The 24,590-nt window shown below is 42.6% G+C and overlaps 1 protein-coding gene across 9 annotated transcripts in view; it reads left to right on the top strand.

Moving 5' to 3' along the window:
- Positions 1-24,590, top strand: part of LOC115372362 (stromal membrane-associated protein 1-like) — a 134,865-nt gene that overhangs the window by 42,655 nt on the left and 67,620 nt on the right. For 3 of the 9 annotated variants that reach the window (XM_030070189.1, XM_030070191.1, XM_030070190.1), the window contains exons 5-6: positions 4,211-4,282; positions 8,519-8,599. The exons of 1 other annotated variant lie outside the window; for it this stretch is intronic. In XM_030070189.1, the coding sequence (XP_029926049.1) occupies positions 4,211-4,282; positions 8,519-8,599 (153 nt within the window). The remainder of the gene's footprint in view (positions 1-4,210; positions 4,283-8,518; positions 8,600-24,590) is intronic. 5 more of the 9 variants (XM_030070193.1, XM_030070194.1, XM_030070195.1 and 2 more) reach the window with 3 other exon arrangements.

Raw genomic sequence — 24,590 nt, forward strand, 5'->3', positions numbered from 1 at the left:
TTCCTCTCACTCCTCCCTCCTTCCCTCCAGCCTCCCTTCCCTTTATCTTCATCATCGGCCCATCTGTGCCTGTTTAGTGCTGCGTCGGCATCTCAGACGGCAGCATCAAAGTCGGAAGAGGAGGAAGTTTTGAGAGAGGAAGAAAGAGAGAGAGAGAGAGAGAGACGGAGGGAGGGAGGGTGGAAAAAACCCAAAAGACATCAACAGAATAAGTAGGGGAAGAAAGCGCTCTGAATTCACGTCTCAGCTGCTCTCCTTTCACCACCACAGGCAACGGGAGCGAGCGCTCGTTTGATGGCTTAACAGTGGAGGAGGGAGGGGGCGAGGATGAGATGGAGGGAGATGAAAAAAGGAGGAGAGATTCCTCTGTTCTGCCCTCAGAAAGAAGCACTTAGCGTGAGTTTCCAGCCTCAGGTAGTTTAGAGAGAGAGAGAGAGAGAGGGGAGGGAGGAGGGGGGCGTGAGGGAGGTGAAGAGGGATTGATGTTGGATGTGATGTAAAGCTCGCTCTCTCTGCAAACACATTTTCACCGCCTGCCTTCAGAAGTCAGCTGCTAACAAGCTCTGCCTGTGTTTCACATCGTCACACCTTTCTCCCGCTCGCACCCGAACGCATCGCCGACGCCGGCGCTCAGCTTCTCAAGGCAAAAGGGCCGGGCGGGATGGACACGTCTGGCGGCCAAACACCACCTTAAAGAACCGTGCCGGTGCTTTTGAATGTCAGTGTACTGCAATTATACACATTCTGCAAAATCATGTAGGAGGCACTAAAACTTTTCACAGCTCAGAGTCAAAATGTGAGTTTGTGGTTGAAGCAGCCGCCTTATAATGTTCTGCCTCAACATGCACAAACCACACAGCTGATCATTGGCTGTGGAAAGCAAAACGTTTCCCCGCTTAGGGACTAAAAAAAAAATAGAGAGAGATGGAAAGAAAAAAAAAAAAAAAATCCTGAAAAGCCAACAGTGCTGCTGCTTTTAGGAAAACTCACGTGGAGGACTTTATTCCGCTGATGGAAAACTGGAGTGAAGAAAGTGTGAAGGCTCTGGGGAAAAGATCTGATTTGTAGAGATTTCGCTGAACATGCAGAGCCGCCGGTGTGTGATCCTTTTAAGATTTAAAATGAAGTGCCACCGTACTTACCACTCGTCTTCTTCCTGCGCAGAATTTTCTAATTTTCACTGTCAATTAATCGATTATTATTGATTTTTTTTTTTTCGCAATTACTCAATTAATTTTGAAAAATAATTACAATTGCTCAAATCCCAAAGTGATGTCTTCAGATTGCTTTGTCAGGCCAGCCAAAAATAAATAAATAAATAAATAAAAAATCAACTTTTCTCTGTAAAATAGTTTCCTGATGATAGGATCAGAGAAAATGACGCCGACCTCAGCGTCTTAGTGGGCGAGTGAAGCAGCAAATGTTTGGGGTTTTTACTTCATAAATGACATACCGAGGGATATTCTAAAAGCTAATATTAGCATACGGCACACAGCTTTGATAAGGCTTCCCGAGGAATAATGTAGACGTGCAATAAAACTTGATCGATTTGAATCCATCAATCATTTCAGAACACCGTGCAGAACGCCGTCTTTAGAAAACAAAATTGCTCGGTTAAAGCTGCAAACGCTCATTGGTTCCAGTCAGTTTCTTCTTAGTTTTAGGACATTTGGATATTTTAATTTTTCTCTCCGTATGATTATATTGGATTTTTTTTTTTTTTTTTTTTTTTTTTGCTATTGAAGGATAATTTAAGGCGTTTTGGACCTGGAACCAAATTTTCGATCATTTTCCATCACACTCTGTGGTTCTTACCAGTCGGACCAGTCAGTGTTCATACCAGCCGAAGTCTTTTCAGCACATAAGGGGACATGCCATTAGCCACATGCCATTATTTTGTCACGCTCAAACCTTTTTCCCAAGGCATTTCAAAACTCTTCAGCTCTTCAAAACTCTCCCTTAATTTACATTTTAAGCTGTGAAAGGAAAAAAAAAAACCTGCCGGCGTGTGTTTGCTGCTTCACTGAGGATTTCATCGTCCCTCATACGGCGAAGCTCTCCATGAAGAATTTGGTTCCCCTCAAAAAAAAAACAAAAAAAAAAAAAACAATGCAAGACTTTTGGAAATCAAACCAGGAGCCACATCCAGCATGTTAATAATTACAACTTAACTCTGGGCTTTGTGGCGTTAAGTAGCGCTCAGACCTGCGTGTTTGCAGATGACAGCTGTGGTTTGAAGTCCTCTGGGCGCGGCGGCGAGCGGCGAGCGGCTCTCCCTGCATACAAATGCAGTTTTGGGGGATTTACTGTGGCTGGGTTTGCCTCTGTCTCCCCCCCTCAGCCATCCCTCCTCCTCTTTTTGTTTCTCCGTCCATCTGGCGCTGTGATCATCTCAGGCTGTGGAGAAATGCCTACCGAGTGCTGCCGTCCTACGTTTGTCTCCGGGGAACAGCGTCTGCACGTTAACCGCTCAGGGTGCTGGTCAAACACGGCCGGACGCGTGTTCACGAAACTTCACCGCCGTGTTGCCATCATCCCCTAAAATACATGAGAATGAAATGACGTGAAATCACAGGTGCTGCTTCCAGGGCCGCCGACGTTTTTTCACCATTTTGACTTTTTGCCAAACAGTTTTCTCTCTTTCTCTTTTATATTCTGATCAGCCCGAGGGGTGCTGTATTTTTAAGTCCAACCAAATACCAAAAAAGAAACGACTAGCAGACAACGAAGACGGTAGCTCTGAAACAATCATTTGGCTAATCAATAGTTGATGGACAGAAAAGTATTTGGACATGTTTAGCTAAAAATTCTTTTTATTGTTGATAAATGTTTCAGTTTATTGATTAATCAGTGACTAATTTAGTACATTAAAGGCAGACTGTGCAGTTTTTTTCCTGATGTCAAGGCTGAGGAGGAATGAAGCCCCTCAGGTTCTTGCCAGCACTCATAACCCACAGAATTAATGTGAATGTTTTAATGTCAAATGTTCACAAAAACATAAAGAATCAGGGGAAATGCTCCTGTATTTTGGGGTTATGATGGGGATAAGGAGTTTCTCCTGGAGTCCTGAGGCGTTTCTAAGTGACATCCATCATTCATCACCTCCTCATCACAGGGCTCCCTCCTCATCTGAAACTGCGTCGCCGGCCTGTAAGTGTGGAAAATAAAGACAAAGTCCAAAGTGACGTCTTCAAACATCTTCCTCAGTCTGACCTGCAGCCAAAAAAAACCCCAAACGATTCATTTTATAAAGACGTGAACACAGAAAAGGAAGACAGTTTTTGCATTTGTGAAACTGAACACCTTCAGCAGTGCAGGGCCCCTGCCTGTGTGTATGGGCTATGTAGGTTTTGTACATCAGTTTCTTATTTTTGTATTTATGGTTGTGATATTTTGTAGGATCAATGCACAAATTTAGACTTGAACACAGTTTATAATACATACTTTTTTTTTTTTTTACAAATCTGTAAAACACATTTTATTTCTTATTTCTTTTATTTCTTGTAATTTAATTCTTCTCTTGAGAATGTGAGCAACTGTAACACCCATTTTCTCTTCAGAGATCAATAAAGTATTTCTGATTCTGATTTCTAATTGATAAATGGCTAAAATGATCATTATCAGTTCAAGTGATTTCTCACAGTGAATGTGAGAAATAAAGGTGTCGTGTGAATCCGGTCTGTCTCAGGTCAGCGGCAGGTTACTACAGGTCACCTTTACACTGTACGGGGGTATGTGTGTGTGTGTGTGTGTGTGTGTGTGTGTGTGTGTGTGTGTGTGTGTGTGTGTGTGTGTGTGTGTGACCTCGTCTTGACACTGTCTCTGCAGCAGGGTGTACCCTTGGCTTCAGAGCGTCTGCTGGAGCAGAGCAGAGTCTCTCCTGTCGCCCAGAAAATCCTCCTTCATTCCTCTAATTAGCTCTGCTCTCCTCCTCTCTCCCTCACATGTCGCCTCCTCTCTTTTCTCCTCCTGTCCTCCTGTCCTTTCCTCTTCCCTTCTCTTGTTTTTGTCTTCCTTTCGTCTCATTTCTCGTCTCCTTTGTCCTTTTCTGTTTGCTTTCTTCTATTTCTATTTCTCTATATGTAAATTATATTTTTCTCTCATTTTCTACCCTTCTTTCTCTAATATTTCTCTCTCCTTTGCCTCTGTCTCTCTCTACCTTTCCATCTCTCTCTCTCTCTCTCTCTCTCTCTCTCTCTCTCCTCGGCAGAAGTCATCTGAAGCTGCTCCTCCCTCCGTCTCGCCCTCCTCCTCCTCCCAGGCTGATCGGAGCAGACAGGAGGTGCAGGTTTTTCTCTGCCGTGGTGTTTTGGTTGTTGTTGTTGTTGTTGTTGTTTTTCTTGTCTCTGTGTCTTGTTACGGTTTTGTTTTGTGTCGTGTTGTTGTCTTGTTGCCACGGCGTCTTGTTACGGTGTCCTCGTGTCTTCTGGAGGCTGTTCCAAGAAGCAGGGTTTGAAACGAGTAACAAAACACCTCCTGGAACAGTTATTATTATTATGATTATCATTATTATTATTGTTATAATTATTATTATTATTAGCAATCATCAGTAGGGATGACTGAATCATACGTTTGAACCCATTCAGGTTGCACATTAAAATCATAAAGACATAGCATTGTAATTTTACGTTTCTATCTGAATTTCTAATCCTGCTGTCTGAAATAATCCCAGCTGTCTCCTGAAGCTGTTGTCTCACAGATACAGATTTTTTTTTTTTTTTTTTTTTTTGGAAATGCAACTTTATCCTCGGTAAAAGAAAGAATTCAAAATTCTCTGTCCACGCGAGAACATCTGTCTCGGCGATGGGACTGCAGCGATGCTCAGAGTTAAGCTGCAAATGCAAGTCGCTCCGTAACGTCCGAAACGTCAGGGCAAAGGAAGAGGAGCGATTAAAACGTCAAGGCTGAGTGGTTCATATGGACGGAGCAGGAGGTCAAGCTCCTCCTGAAAGCCACAAATGAACACAAGCCGCTGAAAATAACTGCATCATCACAGTGGTGTGAACGTGCGTAAAAAAGCAAATTTTGATGCCGCAAACCACAAAAGGAAAACGTCTTTCTGAGAGAATTTCTCTCTGGGCTGTGTTTTCCAAAAGCTGCGTGTGCGGCGACCAAACTCTTGTGGACAGAAAATGGAAACAGAAAGGAAAAAAAAAAAGTTGCATTTTCCAAAAAGCGTCTGTGTGCACGCAGCTTTCTGCCCGTCCTGCTGGTGTGGTGTGAGGTTGTGAGGTTGTGAGGTTGTGGTGTCGGTGTGCGGTGTCGAGTGGCCCGGGTCAAAACAGGAAACCAAACTGGCTCCTCTGCTGCGTTTACATGCACACTGATGCTCAGCGTTGGCCACATTGGCTGTTAATATGATATTATCTGTGAGCAGTGTGTGGACCTCCGTGTGTTTGAGTCGCACTGCAAAGCGATTACGGAGGCAAACTTACAAACAACGAGCACAACACGAGGAGGGGGGAAGCCCGTTTGTAATTAGCTTTGTTTTATTACTAATAATCAAATGGGAGTATAATGGTGTGCTAATGCTGCAGGAGCAAATTAGCCGGTGCTAGCCTCATTAGCTTCTAGTTAATTGAGTAAGGGACCTGGTGCATGGCAGAGCCTGAAAGATAAGATAGTGAGCTCAGTAAATGAACAAAACAACAACAACAATAGAAATGCAGACTATAGCCTACCTAGATATGAAAAAAAAAAAAAACACTGAATAGATTCAACAGAGGCATAAAAACATTCTGCAGTTGAATAATATGAGCCAATATCTGGATGTGCATGTAAACAGTAGCCATTGTTTTGTGGATTAATAAAACTCCCCTGATATGAAGCGTCTTATGAAAAGTCTCCAGAAAGCTGCAGCTGTGGGAAGACGATGAAACTTTCAGGAGAAATCCGAGCACAAGAAGAGATGAATCTTGTTTTTTTTTTTTTGTTTTTTGGTTTTTTTGTTCCTGGAGAGAAGCCCCCGTGTTTGACCCGGCTGTCTTGACTGTGAGGGATGTTGTGTTTTGCTGCGTTTGGTTTTTCCAGCGTTTTTCACTCTTCTTACATCTAAAGTGCGAGCCTTCTGCACGCTCACAGTGGAGAGAACAGAACTGAGCTGTGTGGTTTGTGGATGTGAGGTTCAAGGTTTAGAAAAGTGCAGCAGGATGGAGACTTTTGAACGCTTTGCACAGCTCAATTTCTCAATCTGTGGATATCTTGCTATTGAATGTTTTCCAGGCCAATAATAATAATACTACCATCCACACGGTTTGAGTATGTGATCTTTTTTTTTTTTTTTGACAATGTACATTTTGTTTACTGCTTTGGCTATTTTTTTTCCCCAGTCGGTGAATTGAGAATTGAAACAGACTCAGAGAGAAACAGACTGTAATTTTGGCCGTAATTGTGAGATTGCAGCCTTTAAGCACCAGGCGAGAGCTTTCTCTCTGGCTGATGCCAGCAGCCGGAGCCTGCCGGCTGCTGGCATCAGCTCGGGGACGTTTACGCACAACAGAGCCGGCGCCGTTAACCTGCAAACACTTCATCAACCCTCCATACGGTAATAATGTATGCACATTAAGTCTGACGATATGAGTGCATTATAATCACATTAGAAAATGATATCCAAAGTGTTTTCTGGCTGTCGGGAGGTAAATCTTCATCGTTAAGAGCCCGTGTTCCTCCCCAGATGATTTGATGATGGATGTTGATGGGTAATTTAGTGAAATGAATCAAGGGAAACGCTCTGTGGATGCGACACGCTCCACTGATCCATACGTTTGACGCTTTACGTTCCTGTGAGCCGCGCGCCGGCCGCCGCCCGCCACCCTTCGCCTCGCCGTTACCCACAGTGCCGCGCGGGAGAGCCGGGGCCGCGGAAGAAAAATCAGATGCTTATTTTCTCGTGGTTTTGGCAGCCGTGCAGCGTGGAGGATGAGGCGTCTGGTGCGCGCAGCCCGCGGCGGCGCTACATGTGTCGGAGCGGCTGCGGAGAGCGGGAACATGTCAGCTGTCAGCGTGGCGTTTGTCTCCAGATCTGTCTGAGAGCATCTGTGCCGCTCGCCGCGCCCGGCCTCGCTTTCTTCTCTCAGACTCGACACCAATAAACACTGCATGAGCTCTGTGCTGATGTAGCGGGTCACTCCACGGAAATTCAACAAGCGCCTCCCGCCTGACCTCCTCGCAATCAGCTGATTGTTCCCCACAGTGTCTTTGGCATATTCAGTGAAGCCGTGCAAAATTTGACGCTCGTTCTGTGAATATTTTCTGAGTCACAGCCCCTCAAAGTACAAATGGGGAGGTCGAGATCGCCGCGTGAAATTTTCAGGGCTGAAAAACAAACTTGAGCTCTGTTACAAACTGCAGCCAAGCCGGTTTTACATCCTTGGTGTTACAATCCCAAACCTAAATCTGTTTCATCTTCAGCAAAACAGAAACTGAAACCAACTCTGAGCATCAGTCTCTTGGAAAAAATGAAAGCTTCAGCAGCGAAACTGGACCCGTTTGATGTCCGTGACGCTGAAACAAGCGCTGGTATCCTGGAGGCGCCGTATGGTTTCTGGTAATTCATCAGAGAAAACCGGAAAAAAGTGCATTTTGGGAAGACGTTCAGGGGTCGTACCCATAGGCGGTTCTAGGGGGTGGCAGGGGGTGGCAGGGGTGGCAGCTGCCCCCCTAGAAAAATGCCTTGCCACCCTAGTTGCCACCCCAATTTCAGACAGTTTATTTATTTATTTTTTAATTGTGGCTGTTCGGAAACTCTCTGTTACGAGACTCAAATGTCCGAGTGCAAGTAAATTCAGCAAAAGATGACACTCCTACTATTTAAGGGGAATATTTGATAAATGAATAAATAAATAAATCAAAATATATATTTCTAATGCCACCTTTTGGTTTTCTATTCAATGCTTTACTCATGTACCACAATAATGGAATGTTTTTGAGTTAAAATATCCTCATTTGGGGGTTTTCCAAGCAAATATTGATATATGGGATTGTTTGGTATTAAATTAGCATATATATTTCTGCCACCCCTTAAAATCTCCATGCCACCCTCTTGCCACCCCATGAATATTTGTCTAGATCCGCCCCTGGTCGTACCAGCATGTGGGACAGGCGGCGGGTTAAAACGAATGAAAGCTCTCAGTTTTAGCCACATTTTGAGACCAGGATCATCTTCTAGCCAGGGTTCCTTATAAGTTTCCGTCTTAGTAAGTGCAAAATTTCAGTCTTCCCATATGAACTTTGATGACCTGTAACTCAGAAAATATTCATAACATGAATATTAAAGTTTACACGGCTTCGTTGAATATGCAGAAGATACTGTAGGAAAAAAAATGCAAATTCTGAGGAGGTCAGGTGGGATTTCTTTTCTCCCCAAATTAGTTGATTTTATATGGAATGACCCTTTTAGGGTTAGATCAATGCATATATTGGTTTTCCAGTATCTGAGGCTGAAATTGGCCTTTTATCAAAAATCAGATGTGATGGAAGACGATGTCGACCTCTACTGTTTTTTTTTCTTTCTTCACAGAAGGAACGAGAAAAGAAAAAAGAGGAGAAGAAGAAAGAGAAGGACGCTGGGGAGAAAGTGGAGCGACCCGCCAACGCAAAGGTACAGACGCCGCTGATGACGGGATTACGTGTAACCCGATTAAATTGATCTGATTTGGATTGCGTGGAACGTTGTTAAATTATCAGGAGGAGTGTAACCCGGAAATCAATACTGCGACTGGGATTACACAAAACTGCATAAAATAAGATACGGATTTCAGTTAATTGGAGTATATTAATCTGATTAGGATTACATGAAATACCATTAAATGCACAAGTTTAGGCTACATGTAAACAGAATATGGCAATCTGATTGGGTTTACATTAAACCAGAATACAGTGCAAGAAAAAATAAGAACTGAATTCACATTACAACACAGTAATCAGTATCAAGATTATTGATAATTTTGGGTGAAAACATTACAGGACTAAAATGTGCTTGGACAGTAAAAAGGCATTTGGACAGAGCACGATTTATAAGTATTTTACAACTGGAAATAATGAATTATATGATCATGGACCTTGTAGCCGAAGTTATAGCCCCAAAAGTAAAGAGAGGTCGTGTTATTATGGTGTAAAAAATGATTATTATTATGATTATTATTTTAAAATTTTGTGCAGGGAGAGACTAATTACTTGGAGACAACGTGGAACAACAGCAGCGTACAGATATCAGATCTCTTATGTCAGAAATCAAAGAAAATAGACTTAATTTTCTGCTTTTCTTCACACATGGGAGCTTTTATCCATTAAAAAAAAAACAATGTTCATTCACCAAACATGTTATTATGCATTGTGTTCGTGTCGTATTCGCTTTCTGTATAGTGCAAAACAGAATAATGGACTTTAATGAACCTGAATCTGGACCATGTTTCAAACTTTGCTCAGAGGCAAAACAAACAAACAAACAAAAACACCACCATGTTTTGTTTTTTTTGGCCAGGGAAATTTCATTTTAGTCATGGGAAGTCTTGTAAAAGTCATGGAATTTTACATTTTCCCAAAATGGGAAACTGCAGGTTGGGGTTAGGGTTAGGGTTACTACAGGTCATGGTGAGATTTTTTTTTTTTATTTTTGGTGTTTTGTTCCCTCAGAGGGAATGAAATGAAAGTAGAAAAGTAATGAGCTAACACCAAAGTACACTGAGAGAATGCAGAATATATTGCACAAGAACACAAAAGTATTGCAAGGTAATACCAAAACATCACATTAAGCAAAACATTATGTGAGACCGCAAAACATTGCAAGAGAACGCAAAAGTATTGCGAGGTAATGCAAAAGTTATTGCAAGAGAGTGCAAGACATGTTACTAGAGAACGCAAAAGTATTGGGAAAGAATGCAAAAAATTTTAGCAAAATTTATTGCGAGGTAACTCAAACCAAAATAGAGCACATCTCTGTGCTGTGATTGGTCAGGACAGAGCAGACTGGTGGGAGATGAGGTCGTTCCAGTCCGACAGAGGGTTCGGGTTCGGGTTCGGACTCCAGTTGGAGCCCGTCCGGCTGACCTGGGCGCTCTCCCACCAGATGGTTCTTCTCCGTTCTCCCCACTGGACTGTGTGGCAGCTCAGTGGGAGGTTCCTCGGCGCTGAATGATGAATAACTCTAAATGCTGCCAGACGACGTTTTAATGAGGTTTACAACAAAATAAATAAAATAAAAAAACTTGCTGCACAGGTATATCTCTGCATGTACGGGACGAAAAGAAAATAAGAGCAACAAAAATCCCTCATGCTGTGTGTTTACGCTCAAATGAGGACAAGGAGGAGCGGGCCTTTCTGTACGTGTGTGTGTGTGTGTGTGTGTCTGCTCTGTGAATATAAATGCATGTTATGCGATAATAACTGAGGTCACTGAACAAGTGTGTGTGTGGGATATGAATACATTTTCTGCAGCAGACTGTGTGTGATCAGTCAGGCTTAATAACTTGGTGTGTGTGTGTGTCTATACCGTCTCTGTGAACCTTGTGTGAATATGTATGCATGCATATCCAACCATATATTGTGTGTATGTGTGTGTGTGTGTGTGAGAGAGAGAGAGGAGGAGAGCGCGGGAGTGAATGTGTGTTTTCTGGGTCATAGTTAGTAAATTCTCTGTACTCCCATGTTCTCTGAAGCATCGAGGGAATAATGTAGCTCTCAGCGCTTTGGCGACTGCTCTCTCTCTCTCTCTCTCTCTCTCTCTCTCTCTCTCACTGTGTGTGTGTGTGTGTGTGTGAATATAGGCTATAAGCAGCTGTGCCCACTGGGAGCAGAACACATCACACACTGGGCTCGACGGCGTTCATATTACTTATTATACACACACTCTCCTCACGGGCTGCAGTCTGTGGCTTTCTATTACTTAATGATGTGTATTTCCATATTCCTCTTCGGCTCGTTTTCGGCGCCGAGAGGAAAATCCGGGGGCCTGAAACTCATTTGCACGACGTGCGGCCGCCGACCGGGGATCGGTGCGTCGTGTTTCTGCCGCACACTTGTGGATTGATGTCGTATTTTTGTTGTTATTGTTATTATTGTCTTCAGTGTTTACGTGGACGATAAATGAAGTGATCTGATGAGACGTGTGTTGAAATCGAATGTGGTGGAAATATGAATATAATCCAGGTGAAGTCATGTTGGCCGGCGGTGGCACCCCCATCAGGTCATCCATCAGACTGTAAAAATGAAACCTGTTTTGTGTCTCAAATCGCGCACGTCTGCACTTATACTTGGTATTTTGAGTGCATAAGTGCGTTCAATCAAGGTGTGCCTCAAGGTTCTGTCCTTGGACCCCTTCTTTTTTCAATCTATATGCTTCCCCTAGGTCAGATCATTCGCCATCACGGTCTCAATTTTCACTGCTACGCTGACGACACTCAACTTTACCTTAGCACCACCCCTTCCACTCAGCTTCCCCCCCAGTCTCTTATCAGCTGCCTTCACGAAATTAAATCATGGATGTCATCAAATCTCCTCAAGCTTAACAGCAAGAAAACCGAGCTCTTGGTTGTGGCACCCAAGGCACTGCTCCGGAAGGTTGGGGATTTCCTTCTCCAGGTTGATGGCTGTTCCATCTCCCCATCCCCTGAAGTCCGCAACCTCGGCGTCATTCTGGACTCCACCCTTTCATTCCGTTCACATGTCAAATCCGTCACCAAATCTGCCTTTTTTCACCTCAAAAACATTTCTAGACTCCGGCCATCGCTCACTGACACCGTTGCTGAGACCCTCATCCATGCTTTCATTACCACCCGCCTGGACTATTGCAATGGAGTCCTGTTTGGGGCAACCTGTAAGACCCTGGACAGGCTCCAGTACGTCCAGAACTCAGCTGCCAGGGTTCTCACCCACACCAAACCCTGGCAGCACATCACCCCCACTCTCATCCACCTTCACTGGCTCCCGGTGAAATTCCGCATCACCTATAAAATCCTCCTCCTCACCTACAAATCCCTCCATTCCCTGGCCCCCCGGTACCTATCTGACCTCCTTCACCTTCACACTTCATCCAGGAGTCTTCGGTCCACAGGCATGGGCCTGCTCGTGGTCCCTCGCACCTGCCGACGCACCTTTGGGGACAGAGCTTTCAGCATTGCTGCCCCCACCCTCTGGAACTCTCTCCCCTCTGAGATACGTCTCACCCCTACCCTGGACTCATTCAAATCTGCTCTCAAAAAGCATCTATTCAGTCTGGCCTTTGGTCCGTGTTAGCTGGGCTAGTTTTTCTCTTTAGTTTTCTCTTTTGCTTAGTTGTGATGTCTGTTCGTTCTGTCTGTTTGTTTTTGTTTGATTTCTTGTGCTTTGTAAAGCGTCCTTGGGTGTTTTGAAAGGCGCTATATAAATCAAAGTTATTATTATTATTATTATTGTTCACACTGAAAACACTAACAAAAGGCAGTGCACTGCAAATACCCGGATGTGCACTCAAAACCGTCAAAAAGTTGAGTGTGGAGCGATGGACACTTCTCACCCTCACGGCTCCACTGACCGGAAGGAGCCACCTAAAAAAGCTGAGTTGACTTTTCGTTTTACGACTGTTAATATGTCACTTTATTAAGTTTTAATTTTTTTTCAGGCGAGAAAGTAACCACGTAGATTCCAAATATGTGGTCAGTTTGTCCAAATAACGTCTGTTTTGAAAATTGCTTCGACGTTTTCGGATAACTCTCAAGCTAGCGATTGTGCAAAGTACAGTCACTTCCGGTTGTTTACAAAAATAAAACTCTAATACCTTAGAAGCTGTGGTGATGTTTTTATTTTGAAGATAGGATGTGTACACGTCTACTTCTGGAGAACTTCACCACCGAAAATCAAAGCCGGCCGCGGCTCCGGTCGGCATCAGCTGTGGCAATCGTCATTTCTGGTAAGTGCACAACGGGAAGTGCGCCAATTGAGACGCCCTTCACTGTCGAAATTCGCGCACTGTGCCGTTCAGTGTCCTGTCAGCTAAGTGGACTTACAGACAGTGCACTAACGGAAGTGCGTGATTTGAGACACACCACTGGTTTGGACTTTTATTCTTGTAACAGGAAGCCTTCAGACTTCTGCAGCAGGTTATTGATTTGGTCGATGGTTTGCTGGATTCAAAAAACAAAAAAAAATTGCTATCAGCCACAGTCCAGTTATGTTTTGGTGCCGCCGCGTTTCTGTCCCTCCTGGAAACTCGTCCCGTCACCTGATGTTCCCCCCGTGTGGGGCAAACATGAGCAGAAAGAACAGATTTATACCAACCAGAGAGAAACCAGCAGATTAAAGCCCAACACACACCGGTGGCGCAGCGCCGTGGTGCGTCAGGTGACGCGCGCTACCTGACGCACCCAACACAGACTGGAAGCATCACGCTGTAGAATGTCAACCGGCATTAACTGGAAAAAAAAACAAAAACAAAACAAAAAAAAAACCTACATACCACGGAAAAAAGACAAATCAACCAGATCAACCAGTATTGTCTGACTGGCTACCATAACGTTATATCCAGTGATGGGCAGTAGCTTATTGATCAAAGAGTGCGGTAGTTTCAGTTATGTTTAAAGTGGAAAACCAGGAAAAAACGGTGCAAATAATGGACATGTTTACCGCAATATATCCTTCAAACCAGCAGAGCGCTCTTTTGTAATGTAAACTAGATCTGTTTGACTGACAGTTTTATTAAAATACAGGAAAGAGCCATAGAAGCAGAGAAGAAGAGCAGCTACGGAAGCTGGGATGGACATCCAGAAGGGAGAAAATACGCTTTTTCAGGCGCGTCGACGCTGGAAATAGGACAGTGGCGTGAAAGGTAGCGGCATGTCGACATGCGTCTAGCCGCCGCCGGTGTGCAGACATACATAGAAAATAATGGGGGTGGCTGTTTGACGCGCGTCATACGCTGCTGGTGTGTGTTGGGCTTAAGAGTTTGCATGCTTATCAGACGCTGATATTTTCTTATTGAACAGATTATCAGAGGTTCACAGCAGAAAAGTCTTTCTCTGATTGAAAATGTTCAGAGACATTTTTATTCTGTTATTCGGATTATTCAAGGACTGTTACGTTTCATGTGAACGCAGCTTTTCTTTCGACCACAGTGGTGTTCCGTGGGAGAATGAAATCGTCTGTCTCTAACGTAAACGTGAGCTGTCACGTTTGTTTCCATCAACCTTTTCATGCACAAATAAAACGTGCCTCATCCTCGTTTTAAGGTGAATAAACATTTTATTTGAGACTAAAAAAAATGCGATTAATTGAGATGCTCTGGGCTCATGAACAGCACATTAAGCCCTCGCACTTGTTGGTGGCCACGCCCCCCTCCTCCCAGGCCACGCCCACTCCAGTGTTTTCACAGTTTCTCCAGAGAGGGGCGATGTGAGGTGTCCTCCGACTCGGCGTGAGGCCGCCGACGAGCCGGTCGCCACGTGGCCACGCCCACTTCTGCTCCTCATCGCAGATTCTGGATTACAGATGTGCACCACTGTTTATTTGTTTTAAAAGTGTTCATGTGTTTTAAGGTGGAATTTTCCTTCAAGCCTCTTTCCGTACCTTCTCTGTGTTTGTACTTCCTCCCCGTGTTTTTGAGAATCACACAGTTTTCTGAGTTTGATTTCATCAAAGTGTCATCGTTGCCAAAATCGCCTCGATGTTGCTGTCGTCCAAATGATGAACTCTTTGGACTCGATGTGTCGGTGTGGTGTGTCTCTCCCTCGTTTTGACGTCCACTTCTGAAGTCATTTGTCTGAAGTCACGGCTGTAAATCGTATCTCTCGGTGAAGTGAAGCTGATCTGAGTGCCGCTCCTGCGCCGTGATGTCAGAAAAAATGAAAAATCAATGCTAAAAAGAAACATTTTCTCTTAGCGACATCGAATGCGAGCGGCCTGTGATTAGTTCCTATCGGTGAAAATGCTTTTGCCCCCGAGCTCCTCGTGTTTTTTGCGGCGCTGCATCCTCACACGAACCTGAGCGAGGACGTTTCAGACCTGTAATTACCTGTGAGTAGGTGTTGGCTGTCTGGCCTCGGCTCTCAAACAGGTTAAGATCGACCGATACGCTCGGAGGCTGCGGCGGCGGCGGCGGCGGCACAGAGAGTGGGAAGCACACAAATAATGGATTATTTGATTTTTTTTTTTTTCTCTTTTTCTTTTGACTGAGCTTTTAATCTGCTTTCAGACTCTGAAGTTAGTTTGTCTTCAGAGTTTGTTTCTCTCTTCAGACTTCAAGCTGACTGTCTCAGATGTAAAAGCCTTCGTGTGACGTCTTTCACAGATTTCAATACAAACCGTCAACATGAAAACAACATCAGTGAAAACTGGCACTGTCTCATAACGGAGTCACAGATTTATTAATTTATTCACTAAAAACATTAATTACAAACCAATAAGACAAAGCATAAAAAGGTTCAAACTAAAAACAAGAATAAATACCTTAACTTACACTGACACTGGTGTCGGACAGCATGTTCACTTAGTTTTAAACAATAAATAACTTCAGTCGGTTTTTTCTCAGTAACTTAGAAAGTAATTATGGGGTAAGAACAAATCTGATTTTAGCAGTGGGCCAGTCGGCGTCAGTGTGATCGATGTGATGCAGTTTGATCACATTTTTTACTGTCAGTCTAATCGATACCTCCCTGCTTTTATTTCCAGCACAAAATGACATTTCAGCGTGCGTCTGAAATCAGCCGAGGTGCACCAGCAGCTGCACAAAATACAAAAAAAAAAAATTAAGAAACGTTATTAACCACATGATGGAAATTCGGATTGTTGATTGTATATGTGTACTAACTCTAACCCAAACACACACTGCATGCATGTGGTGAGATTTCCTGTATCGCAATATATATCGCAGGAAATTTGACGTGCAGATGGTGCGTTTATGTTCGAATGTTAAGACAACAAACAGACTGACTCCACCCGGCTGGTTCATCAGCACCCAAACAGGAACGGTTAACCAAGCGCACCCTCGTCTCCTGGGTGGAGTGGAGGTTTACTGTGGAGTCACGCCACTTTTCTGTCAGCTGTGTGTGTGTGTGTGTGTGTGTGTGTGTGTGTGAGACCCTGCCCTGAATCAGAAAGCAGGAGATGGCGGCCTCTCGGCTGACCTGCAGTCACACTGCAGATTGATTTATGTGTGTGTTTGTGTTGCGTGTGATAGAAAGTGTTTGCCACTAGATTGAACTGCTGTGTGTGTGTGTGTGTGTGTGTGTGTGTGTGTGTGTCGTGTGTTGGCAGTGGATATGTGGTGTTGTTCATCTTCCTTTCTTCCTCCTTATCAGCTGTGCTCCTGCTGTCGATGAGCCCCAGTGTCAAGGAGATATTCGAGGGCATTCAGTGTGTGTGTGTGTGTGTGTGTGTGTGTGTGTGTGTGTGTGTGTGTGTGTGTGGTGGTTAGTCTAAGTGTATGCTGACATGCTGAAAGCTGTTTAATCTCCAGTATAGTTGGAAACGTGCTGACAGCCTTGTTTCTCTCTCTCCCTCTCTCTCTCTCTCTCTCTCTCTCTCTCTCTCTCTCTCTCTCTCTCTCTCTCTCTGTGTCTCTCAGTCACTCTCTCCTTTATTTCTCACTCAGTTTCCCTCTCTCTCCCTCTCACAGAGAAATACGATCACAACATCACTTAGGCATGAAACATCACCTCTCGCCTGTAAATACACGTTCACAACACACACACACACACACACACACAAGCGTGCACACACACACACACATACGCGCGATCCGAATGTGCGTGGCGGCTGGAGCTTTAATCAGCAGAAATATTTAATTTCCTCTCAGTTCAGATCATTTCCTCTCTCCTGCAGTCAGATCTACACGAGCAGCACTTTCCCGTTTCCCTGCTCGTATTAAAATGAAGACAGAAAGCAAAATAAAACGACAAAACTCCAGTGGAAAATATTCTGAATTCAGCAGCACTGGAACTGGTGCTCTTATTTCTTGTAGTAATATATTGTGTTTTTGTTAAAGGACAAGTCCAAAAAAAAAAAAAAATTCATCTCACACAAGGCGATTGTGTAAACTTCCCAGTGCATTAAGAGCGACTGGCTTCATTCAACAGGGGTCGTCAATAGCCTTGATTGATAGTGGAGGATTGCCTGTAGGGGGCAGTAGAGCCGTACACCCCTGCACAAACATGCATGCAGCATACAAGAGCAGTGCAGTTTTTACATGCATGGTCACCCTGAGGCTTCGTACCAACACAGCACATCTAACAAACTGATTTTTTTTTTCTTCAAAAATGGGGAATAAAATCTCAGTTTAATAGTTTCTAAGGTTTCAACAGAAATTTGAAATCTGATTATTCTCGATACCAGATTCAATATTACGACAAAACCAACACTGCTTCGTTTTAAAACTCTGTAGAAACATTAACTCGTAAACAGAAGTGTTATTGATTTATTATTGATTCATAGTCCTGTAAGCATGACTGCAACTTAAAGTGTGTCTGTATTTAAATAATACACAGAATATTATAATAACAACACTGAGGTTAACAAGTTCTGTATCACACTTAATATCGGTTTCAGAACAATAAAGATAATAATAAACTTTATTTGTATAACACTTTACAAAACATAGTGACAAAGTGTTTTATGTTATAAGCAAAAATGATACACAACGTCAAATTAAGAGCATTAAAAAGTCAAACGTTGCGCACGGGACCTGATTAAACTAAGCATAAAACAAAACAGTGAAAATTAAAACAAGTTGTGCAATAAAAACGGCAAAACATTAGTCGTAAAAGATGGATAAGAAAAAATAAATTACTGTAAAAAGCTAAAAAAAAAAAAAAAAAAATGGTATCGGCTTGGTAACTCAACTCAAGTGTCCTCCCGCCAAAGCAACAAATCTACCCATGCAGAATACACAAATAGGCAAAATACAAGTATTGTCTGGAATAATAAAAACAGAAAAGACCAAGTTGTGCAATAAAAATAGTAAAATATTTTTAGTAAAAGATGAATAAGAAACAACAAATTACTAATTACTACACCCATCAGTGTGTAGAGGTGTCAGTTTAGGTCCATTATTTATCATCTATTTGAAACACCACGCCAGGGATTCTGCATGTTTAGTCTGATATCTAATCTCCCAGAGCGAGCAGTGATATTTTACAGCTGCCACATCACTCCTCCTCCCTTTCCTCCAGCCGCTGGTTTCCATTCCATTCATTCAACTTTCAGAGCCTTCATACTTCCTTCACTCCAGTTTTCCATCAGCCCAATAAAGTCCTCCACACAGTGTTAATTTTGTCAGACGAGACTAGATGAAATATATTCGTCAACAATGTTTTTTTTCATGACGAAAACGAGACGAAGACGAGACGAAATCAATACTCTTAAACACTGACTGTGACGAAATGAACGCGCATTTTTTGTTGACAAAAAAAGACGAGACGAAATCTACTTCATTAAATAAAAACTTAATAAAATGTGTCTATCCTTTTTCGTCATAGACTTTTAAATTACAATCCAAAAAGTGCATTCATTGGATGCGTGTTAGTTTTTTCTCCTGCGCTGGTGTGTGTGTGTGTGTGTGTGGCGCTGTCGAGAGCAAAGTTAAAACAGCAGCGCACTGACATAGATTGTATAACAAAGCGAAGAGTTACCACTCCGCTCTATTTTCACTGGCTAACAGCAGCACACTGGCTTAGCTTGTCTATTCAGAGAAGAGGTATCACTTTGGCTTATTTTTCATATTCAATCTGTGTTATCACAGGCATACTACTGCTCATTCATTGGTAGCTGAATTGTTAGGTCTGTTTGATAAGCAATTTACATTTTTAAAATAATAATAATAATTTAACATATTGTTAAATAATAAAAAAAAAAAAAAGCCAACATGATGCGGGTCAAAGACTAAAAAAAGACTATTGACCAGTGGCGGCTGGCCCATAGGGGGCGCTGGGGCGCCGCCCTTCCAGACGTGGAGGGGAAAAACCTCTAATGTATATATTTACAAATTTTATCATCAGTGTCAATTTTACTTAATAGTGTGTGCCTACAGGCAATCTGAATAATTTAAACAACATTTACACCAACTGACTCATTCAATCAGTGGTGAATTTCCTCCGACAGACTGTATCATTTCTCTTTAGGGGCGCTTTTCAAAGCGCCCCAGACCTGCAGCTAAATAGCCAATCCGGTTATGGTTGCTAGGGGAAAATGATGAATAATTGGCCAATCAACGTCGCCAAATTTAACGCCGTAGGGGCGCTGGAAATGTCGCCCCTACGTCCACGTAAAATGCGTGAAGGTTTCGGATTGCTAAAGCTACTTGAGGAGCCAGCGATCATTGTTTTTCGTAGTGAGATTCCCAGACTTACGGTGCCCTACGAAAAAAAAATACCGCGAGGAGTGAGTGAGAGAGATAATGGCGGCGACGATGACAGGAGTTCAAGAGCAGCAGCTTCCACCAAATTCGCTGAGATCCTTATTAAATTACCCTTTTGCGAGAAGGACGGTAGCGGAAAAAATCCGCGTTAAGGAGCTGGGACACGACAAGCCTGAAATCAACATCCAACAGAAAACCAAGGAGAAAGCTAAATCCTATAACAGGACTTTTTGCCGGAGCTGGTTTCAGCGCAAGCCGTAGCTAACAGGTTGTGGAGCAGCCAGCGCACTTTACTGCTTCCCCTGCATCCTTTTCAGAAGTGACAGGTATGATTCAGCGTGGACACACACACAGACAGACACACACAGAGAGAGAGAGACAGACCCAGTGAGAGAGACAGACACACACCAGGGATGCAAACAGCGCGCCGAAAAGCGCAACTCGCTTTTTGCCTGGCCATTTGGGTGACTTTCGTGGCCATTTGGGTGACTGTTTTTAACTCGGAATTTGACATAATAACAACGGCACCGGCACCGCACGAGCCAAAAGGCAACACCCACAAGGCAAGGAAACTTTCCAGGCTGCAGCAGCACACTGACATAGATTATTACAAAGTGAAGAGGTGCCACTCGGCTCTAGTTTCACTGGCTAACAGCAGCACACTGGCTTAGCGTGTCTATTCAGAGAAGAGGTATCACTTTGGCTTATTTTTCATATTCAATCTGTGTTATCACATGCATACTACTGCTCATTCATTGGTGGTTGAATTGTTAGGTCTGTTTGATAAGTAATTTACATTTTTAAAACAAATAATAATTTAACATATTGTTAAATTATTGGAGTCAAGCTTGCTGGTAAACATCTACTCCTTCAAGATAATTTATTATGTTCTACAACTCATAATACTACATACCTAGTGTTTGAGCAACATATCTCCTCTGTGCTACAAAAGATCCGCTGTAACCCCCTGTTGTTCTGTTGTGTTTGTGACATGCACTGACAAATTTTGCTGCTTCTATGGCACTGATGCTTTTTTCTTCAAGCAAATTTTGCATTTTTTCTTGATCAGATAGGGTAAATCATCTGATTATGTTTTAATTTTTGAAAATAACTTTGCTGTAAACTCACTCACTCACTGTTGATTTGTATAGATTCAGCTGAAATCCCTTTCTGTAAATTTATCTCATTATTGTATTGTATTGTATAGTATTTGACAGAGGTGGGACCAAGTCATTGTTTTGCAAGTCACAAGTAAGTCTCAAGTCTTTGCCCTCAAGTCCCAAGTCAAGTCCCAAGTCAAGACAAGCAAGTCCCGAGTCAAGTCCCAAGTCAAGACTGACAAGTCTCAAGTCAAGTCCCAAGTCCTACAGTTTGAGTTTCAAGTCCTTTCGAGTCCTTTTAACAACAGAGTAATAAACATATCATGTATGCTTTTAAAATCTGTATTTATTTATAAAAATGTGTTGTTTTTTTTGTTTTTTTTGCTCCATTCTTATTTTGTTACTGTCTTCTAATTTAACAAAACACACTACCTGGGAAAACCTTTTTGATCCTGCAGTCATAAAATCAAATTGTAAAGCAGAATCACCGTCTGGTAATGTAATGTAAGTAATGTAAATTAAGTAATGTAAGTAATGTAAATTACTTATCAAACAGACCTAACAATTCAGCTACCAATGAATCAGCAGTAGTATGCATTTGATAACATAGATCAGGGGTGTCAAACTCGTGCCATGGAGGGCCAAGAGGCTGCAGGTTTTCATTCCAACCAACAACTCCACCAGGTGATTTCACTGATTAGTCCCGCCTCTCTGTTTCGAGGTAGGGTGATCAGTGAAATCACCTGGTGGAGTTGTTGGTTGGAATGAAAACCTGCAGCCTCTTGGCCCTCCATGGCACGAGTTTGACACCCCTGACATAGATTGAAAAATAAGCCGAAGTGATACCTCTTCTCTGAATAGACAAGCTAAGCCAGCGTGCTGCTTTTAGCCAGCGAAAATAGAGCGAAGTGGCACCTCTTCGCTTTGTTTCACAATCTATGTCAGTGCGCTGCTGTAGCCTGGAAAGTTTCTTTGCCTTTTAGCTGGTGCGGTGCCGGTGCAGTTGCTATCAGTGTTGGGACCAATTACTCACAAAACTAATAAGTTACAATTACTAATTACTTCTGTAAAAAAGTAATTTTGATTACTGCGCTCATGCTGAGCCCTCAGCATGTTCATAGGTTTTAAATAATGCTATTAAAAACAACAATCCTAATTTCTTTACTCACTGTTCTATTTCCACTACAGTCCATCAAAGTAGCTTTACAAGAACTAGAAACTCAAAATAAGCTCTAAAACTACAGGAAATACCTTGAATAATCCAACTACATCAAACTATTCTTCGAAAAAATTTATTGTAGTGTCAACAAAAAACAAAGCAAGATATGGCATCAAATAGTGACATACAGTATATGTTTGAGCTGTACACAGTCCCTTATAGATCAAATAAGAAAATGAAATGAAACTATGCCACAAAATAATGCAGTTTAAAATGCAAAAAATAGATATCTATCTAGAGACAAACTCAAAATATCAGTAAAATCTGAAATATTTCTTACATTAATATCCTGACAGACTTTTTGAAAGATTAAAAAGCTCAGTATTTGCTCCTCCTGTGGTCTGTCCTCTCTCTCCCTCACTGTCCTGCACTCGCTTCAGCCTGTAAACAATCATTAGCTATTAACTTAAACAGAGAGCTGAAAGAGGCAGGTTTTGGACCAAGCAGGGGAAAAATATCGCTTTTCATATTACAGCCTTGTGCTTGGTGAACAAGTGGTGTGATAAATGACTCACTGGCTTTCACTTGAGGAGGTTTTCTTGCTAGTTATCATCAGGCTGCTGCCTCTCAGGCTGACGGACTGACTGAAAGTTACCGAGCTGCCGCTCTGCCGGCAGCAGGATGTGGACCAAACCACTTTGAGGCATGGGGGGGGGGTCATAACTTTTAAACACTTAAAAACCCACTATTTTACATTTATAATTAGCACCGCTTGCATTGCACTTTCATTGAATATTACTATATTATTCAAAATTTATGGATGGAGGGGTCTAGTAGTAAGTAACGGCAAGTTTGACACTTCTTCTTCATTGGTTGTCCTGCAATTTGATTGGATGGATACTGTCGGATCAAACAACGTGGAACTAATTTGATTGGATGTTGTGCCGACAGCACACACGAACACAAACACACAGACGCACACATATACACAGAGGGAGATAGAGCGTTCCTTAATAACATACTTTTTAATCTTTGTGTTTTGGGGAAAGTAGGGAGTCTTTCCAAGTCAAAAGGCTGAAGTCCAAGTGAAGTCACGAGTCCTTGATGTTAAAGTCCAAGTCGAGTTGCAAGTCTCTTTACATTTTGTCAAGTCGAGTCTAAAGTCATCAAATTTATGACTCGAGTCTGACTCGAGTCTAAGTCATGTGACTCGAGTCCACACCTCTGGTATTTGATAGCATAAAGTCTAATATAGCTGTAAATTGTTATTTTATCTTTGAAACTGTTGATTTTGAGAAGGAAATTAAATATTATTGTGGAACTGTTAGTAATTTTCCCACTGTTCATTTGAATGCTTATACTAGACTAGGCAGGGAAATGTGTTGGCACACCAGCCCCACCAAGAATTTTTTTCACCAGCCGCCACTGCTATTGACTAAAACTAAACTAAACTAAAATGTGATTTAAAAAAAAAAAAGAATACAAGTTGACTAAATATGACTAAAACTAATAAGGGCATTTGACACAAGATTAAGACTAAAACTAAATTGAAAAATAGCCGACGAAATTAACACTGCCTCCACATGAGTTTTCCTAAAAGCAGCAGCACTGTTGGGTTTTCAGGACTCTTTCAAACTGAAACGCTCCCTCCTCCTCCTCCGCCGGGGAAAATAGTCCCTAAGCGGGGAAACATTTTGCTTTCCACAGCCAATTATCAGCTGTGTGGTTTGTGGATGTGGAGGACTTTGTTCGTCGCAGAAACAGAACATTATCAAATTCACATTTTGATTCTATGCTGTGAAATCCTCGGTTCCCCTGCATGATTAGATAAGTGGTTTGTTATAATATAAAATGAGGGGAAATCGTTATAGATGACCCAAACATTGAAAAATCAGTATTACTGTCCCTTTGAGCCGCCAGCTGTTTGGTGAACTTGCACTGTGAAGAGTGGCGGCTCTCCGTTCACAGTCTGAAGAGCATGGTGCATGTGTTTTAGCTCATTTCTTTTGAAAGAGTCTGGTTATATCCCGCATTTTGGAAGCTGAAGATCTTCTTGAGTTGAAGCTGCTGACAGCCGATATTTCATGCCAATATTCAAATCAAACGGTAACATTAATTTTTCAGTCCTAACTGGCCTCTGTGACTCAGTCGTCTGGCTGAAAGACGTGGGAGTGTGGAGTTATTATTCATGCCAGTCATTTAGAAATAAATGTCGGTGCCATAGTAGCTGGCTGGCTCTGCCTAATCAGTCTTTTTTAATTCAGCCGCTAATTGAACCGCCTCGCGTCTTCCCTGTAATTTTCACAGCGGCGCTGGTGGGGGGTCATTTGAGTTTTGATAACCACCACATCCATGTTTTGATTAGATTTTTTTATTATTATTTTTTTTATTCTGATGCAGCTTTATTTGGGTAATTGATATGGAGGGTTCTGGCCTGTACTCGTTTGTGTTTCGGAGGTAAATGGAGATAAATTACATCGAGTTTTCAGAGGGAAACAATAAACGGTTTGTCAGTCAAACCTAGTTAACGTATTTTATCCCACATGTTGCTGTTCTGACGTTCCCGTGCAGAACTGTCCGTCGGGATTCAGTGAAGATCCTGAATTTATCAGCCGTGTGTCCGTATCCCCTCATCAGTCCAAGAGCACCGTTCAGTTTTCAGCGCGGCCTTTTTTTGAGTTGTCGATTAAGAATTTAATTCACTTAGCCGCGTCAGCTCAGCGGAGCCTGCATGAGTCCTGATTGTCTTTGCGTTCAGCAGTTTTTTTTTTTTTCATCTCTCTGCACTGTCAAGATAAACTGAATGAAAAGGAAACTGTTGCAGCGAGCTCTAGATGCTTCGTTTGGTCCGCTGATCTCTTTGAAACCGATCTGGTGAACGCCTCAGTCGGGGGGAGCTCAGATGTTTACTGTTCATTGTTTTGCAGAAGAAGCCGGATAAAAATGAATTTCCTGCAGCGCTGCACGAGGTTCTGCATCTAGTTGCTCGTTCCTTTGCAGAGGAAGTTTTTTT

The sequence above is a fragment of the Myripristis murdjan genome, chromosome 15 (assembly GCF_902150065.1).
Source record: "Myripristis murdjan chromosome 15, fMyrMur1.1, whole genome shotgun sequence".
NCBI classification, from domain to species: domain Eukaryota; kingdom Metazoa; phylum Chordata; class Actinopteri; order Holocentriformes; family Holocentridae; genus Myripristis; species Myripristis murdjan.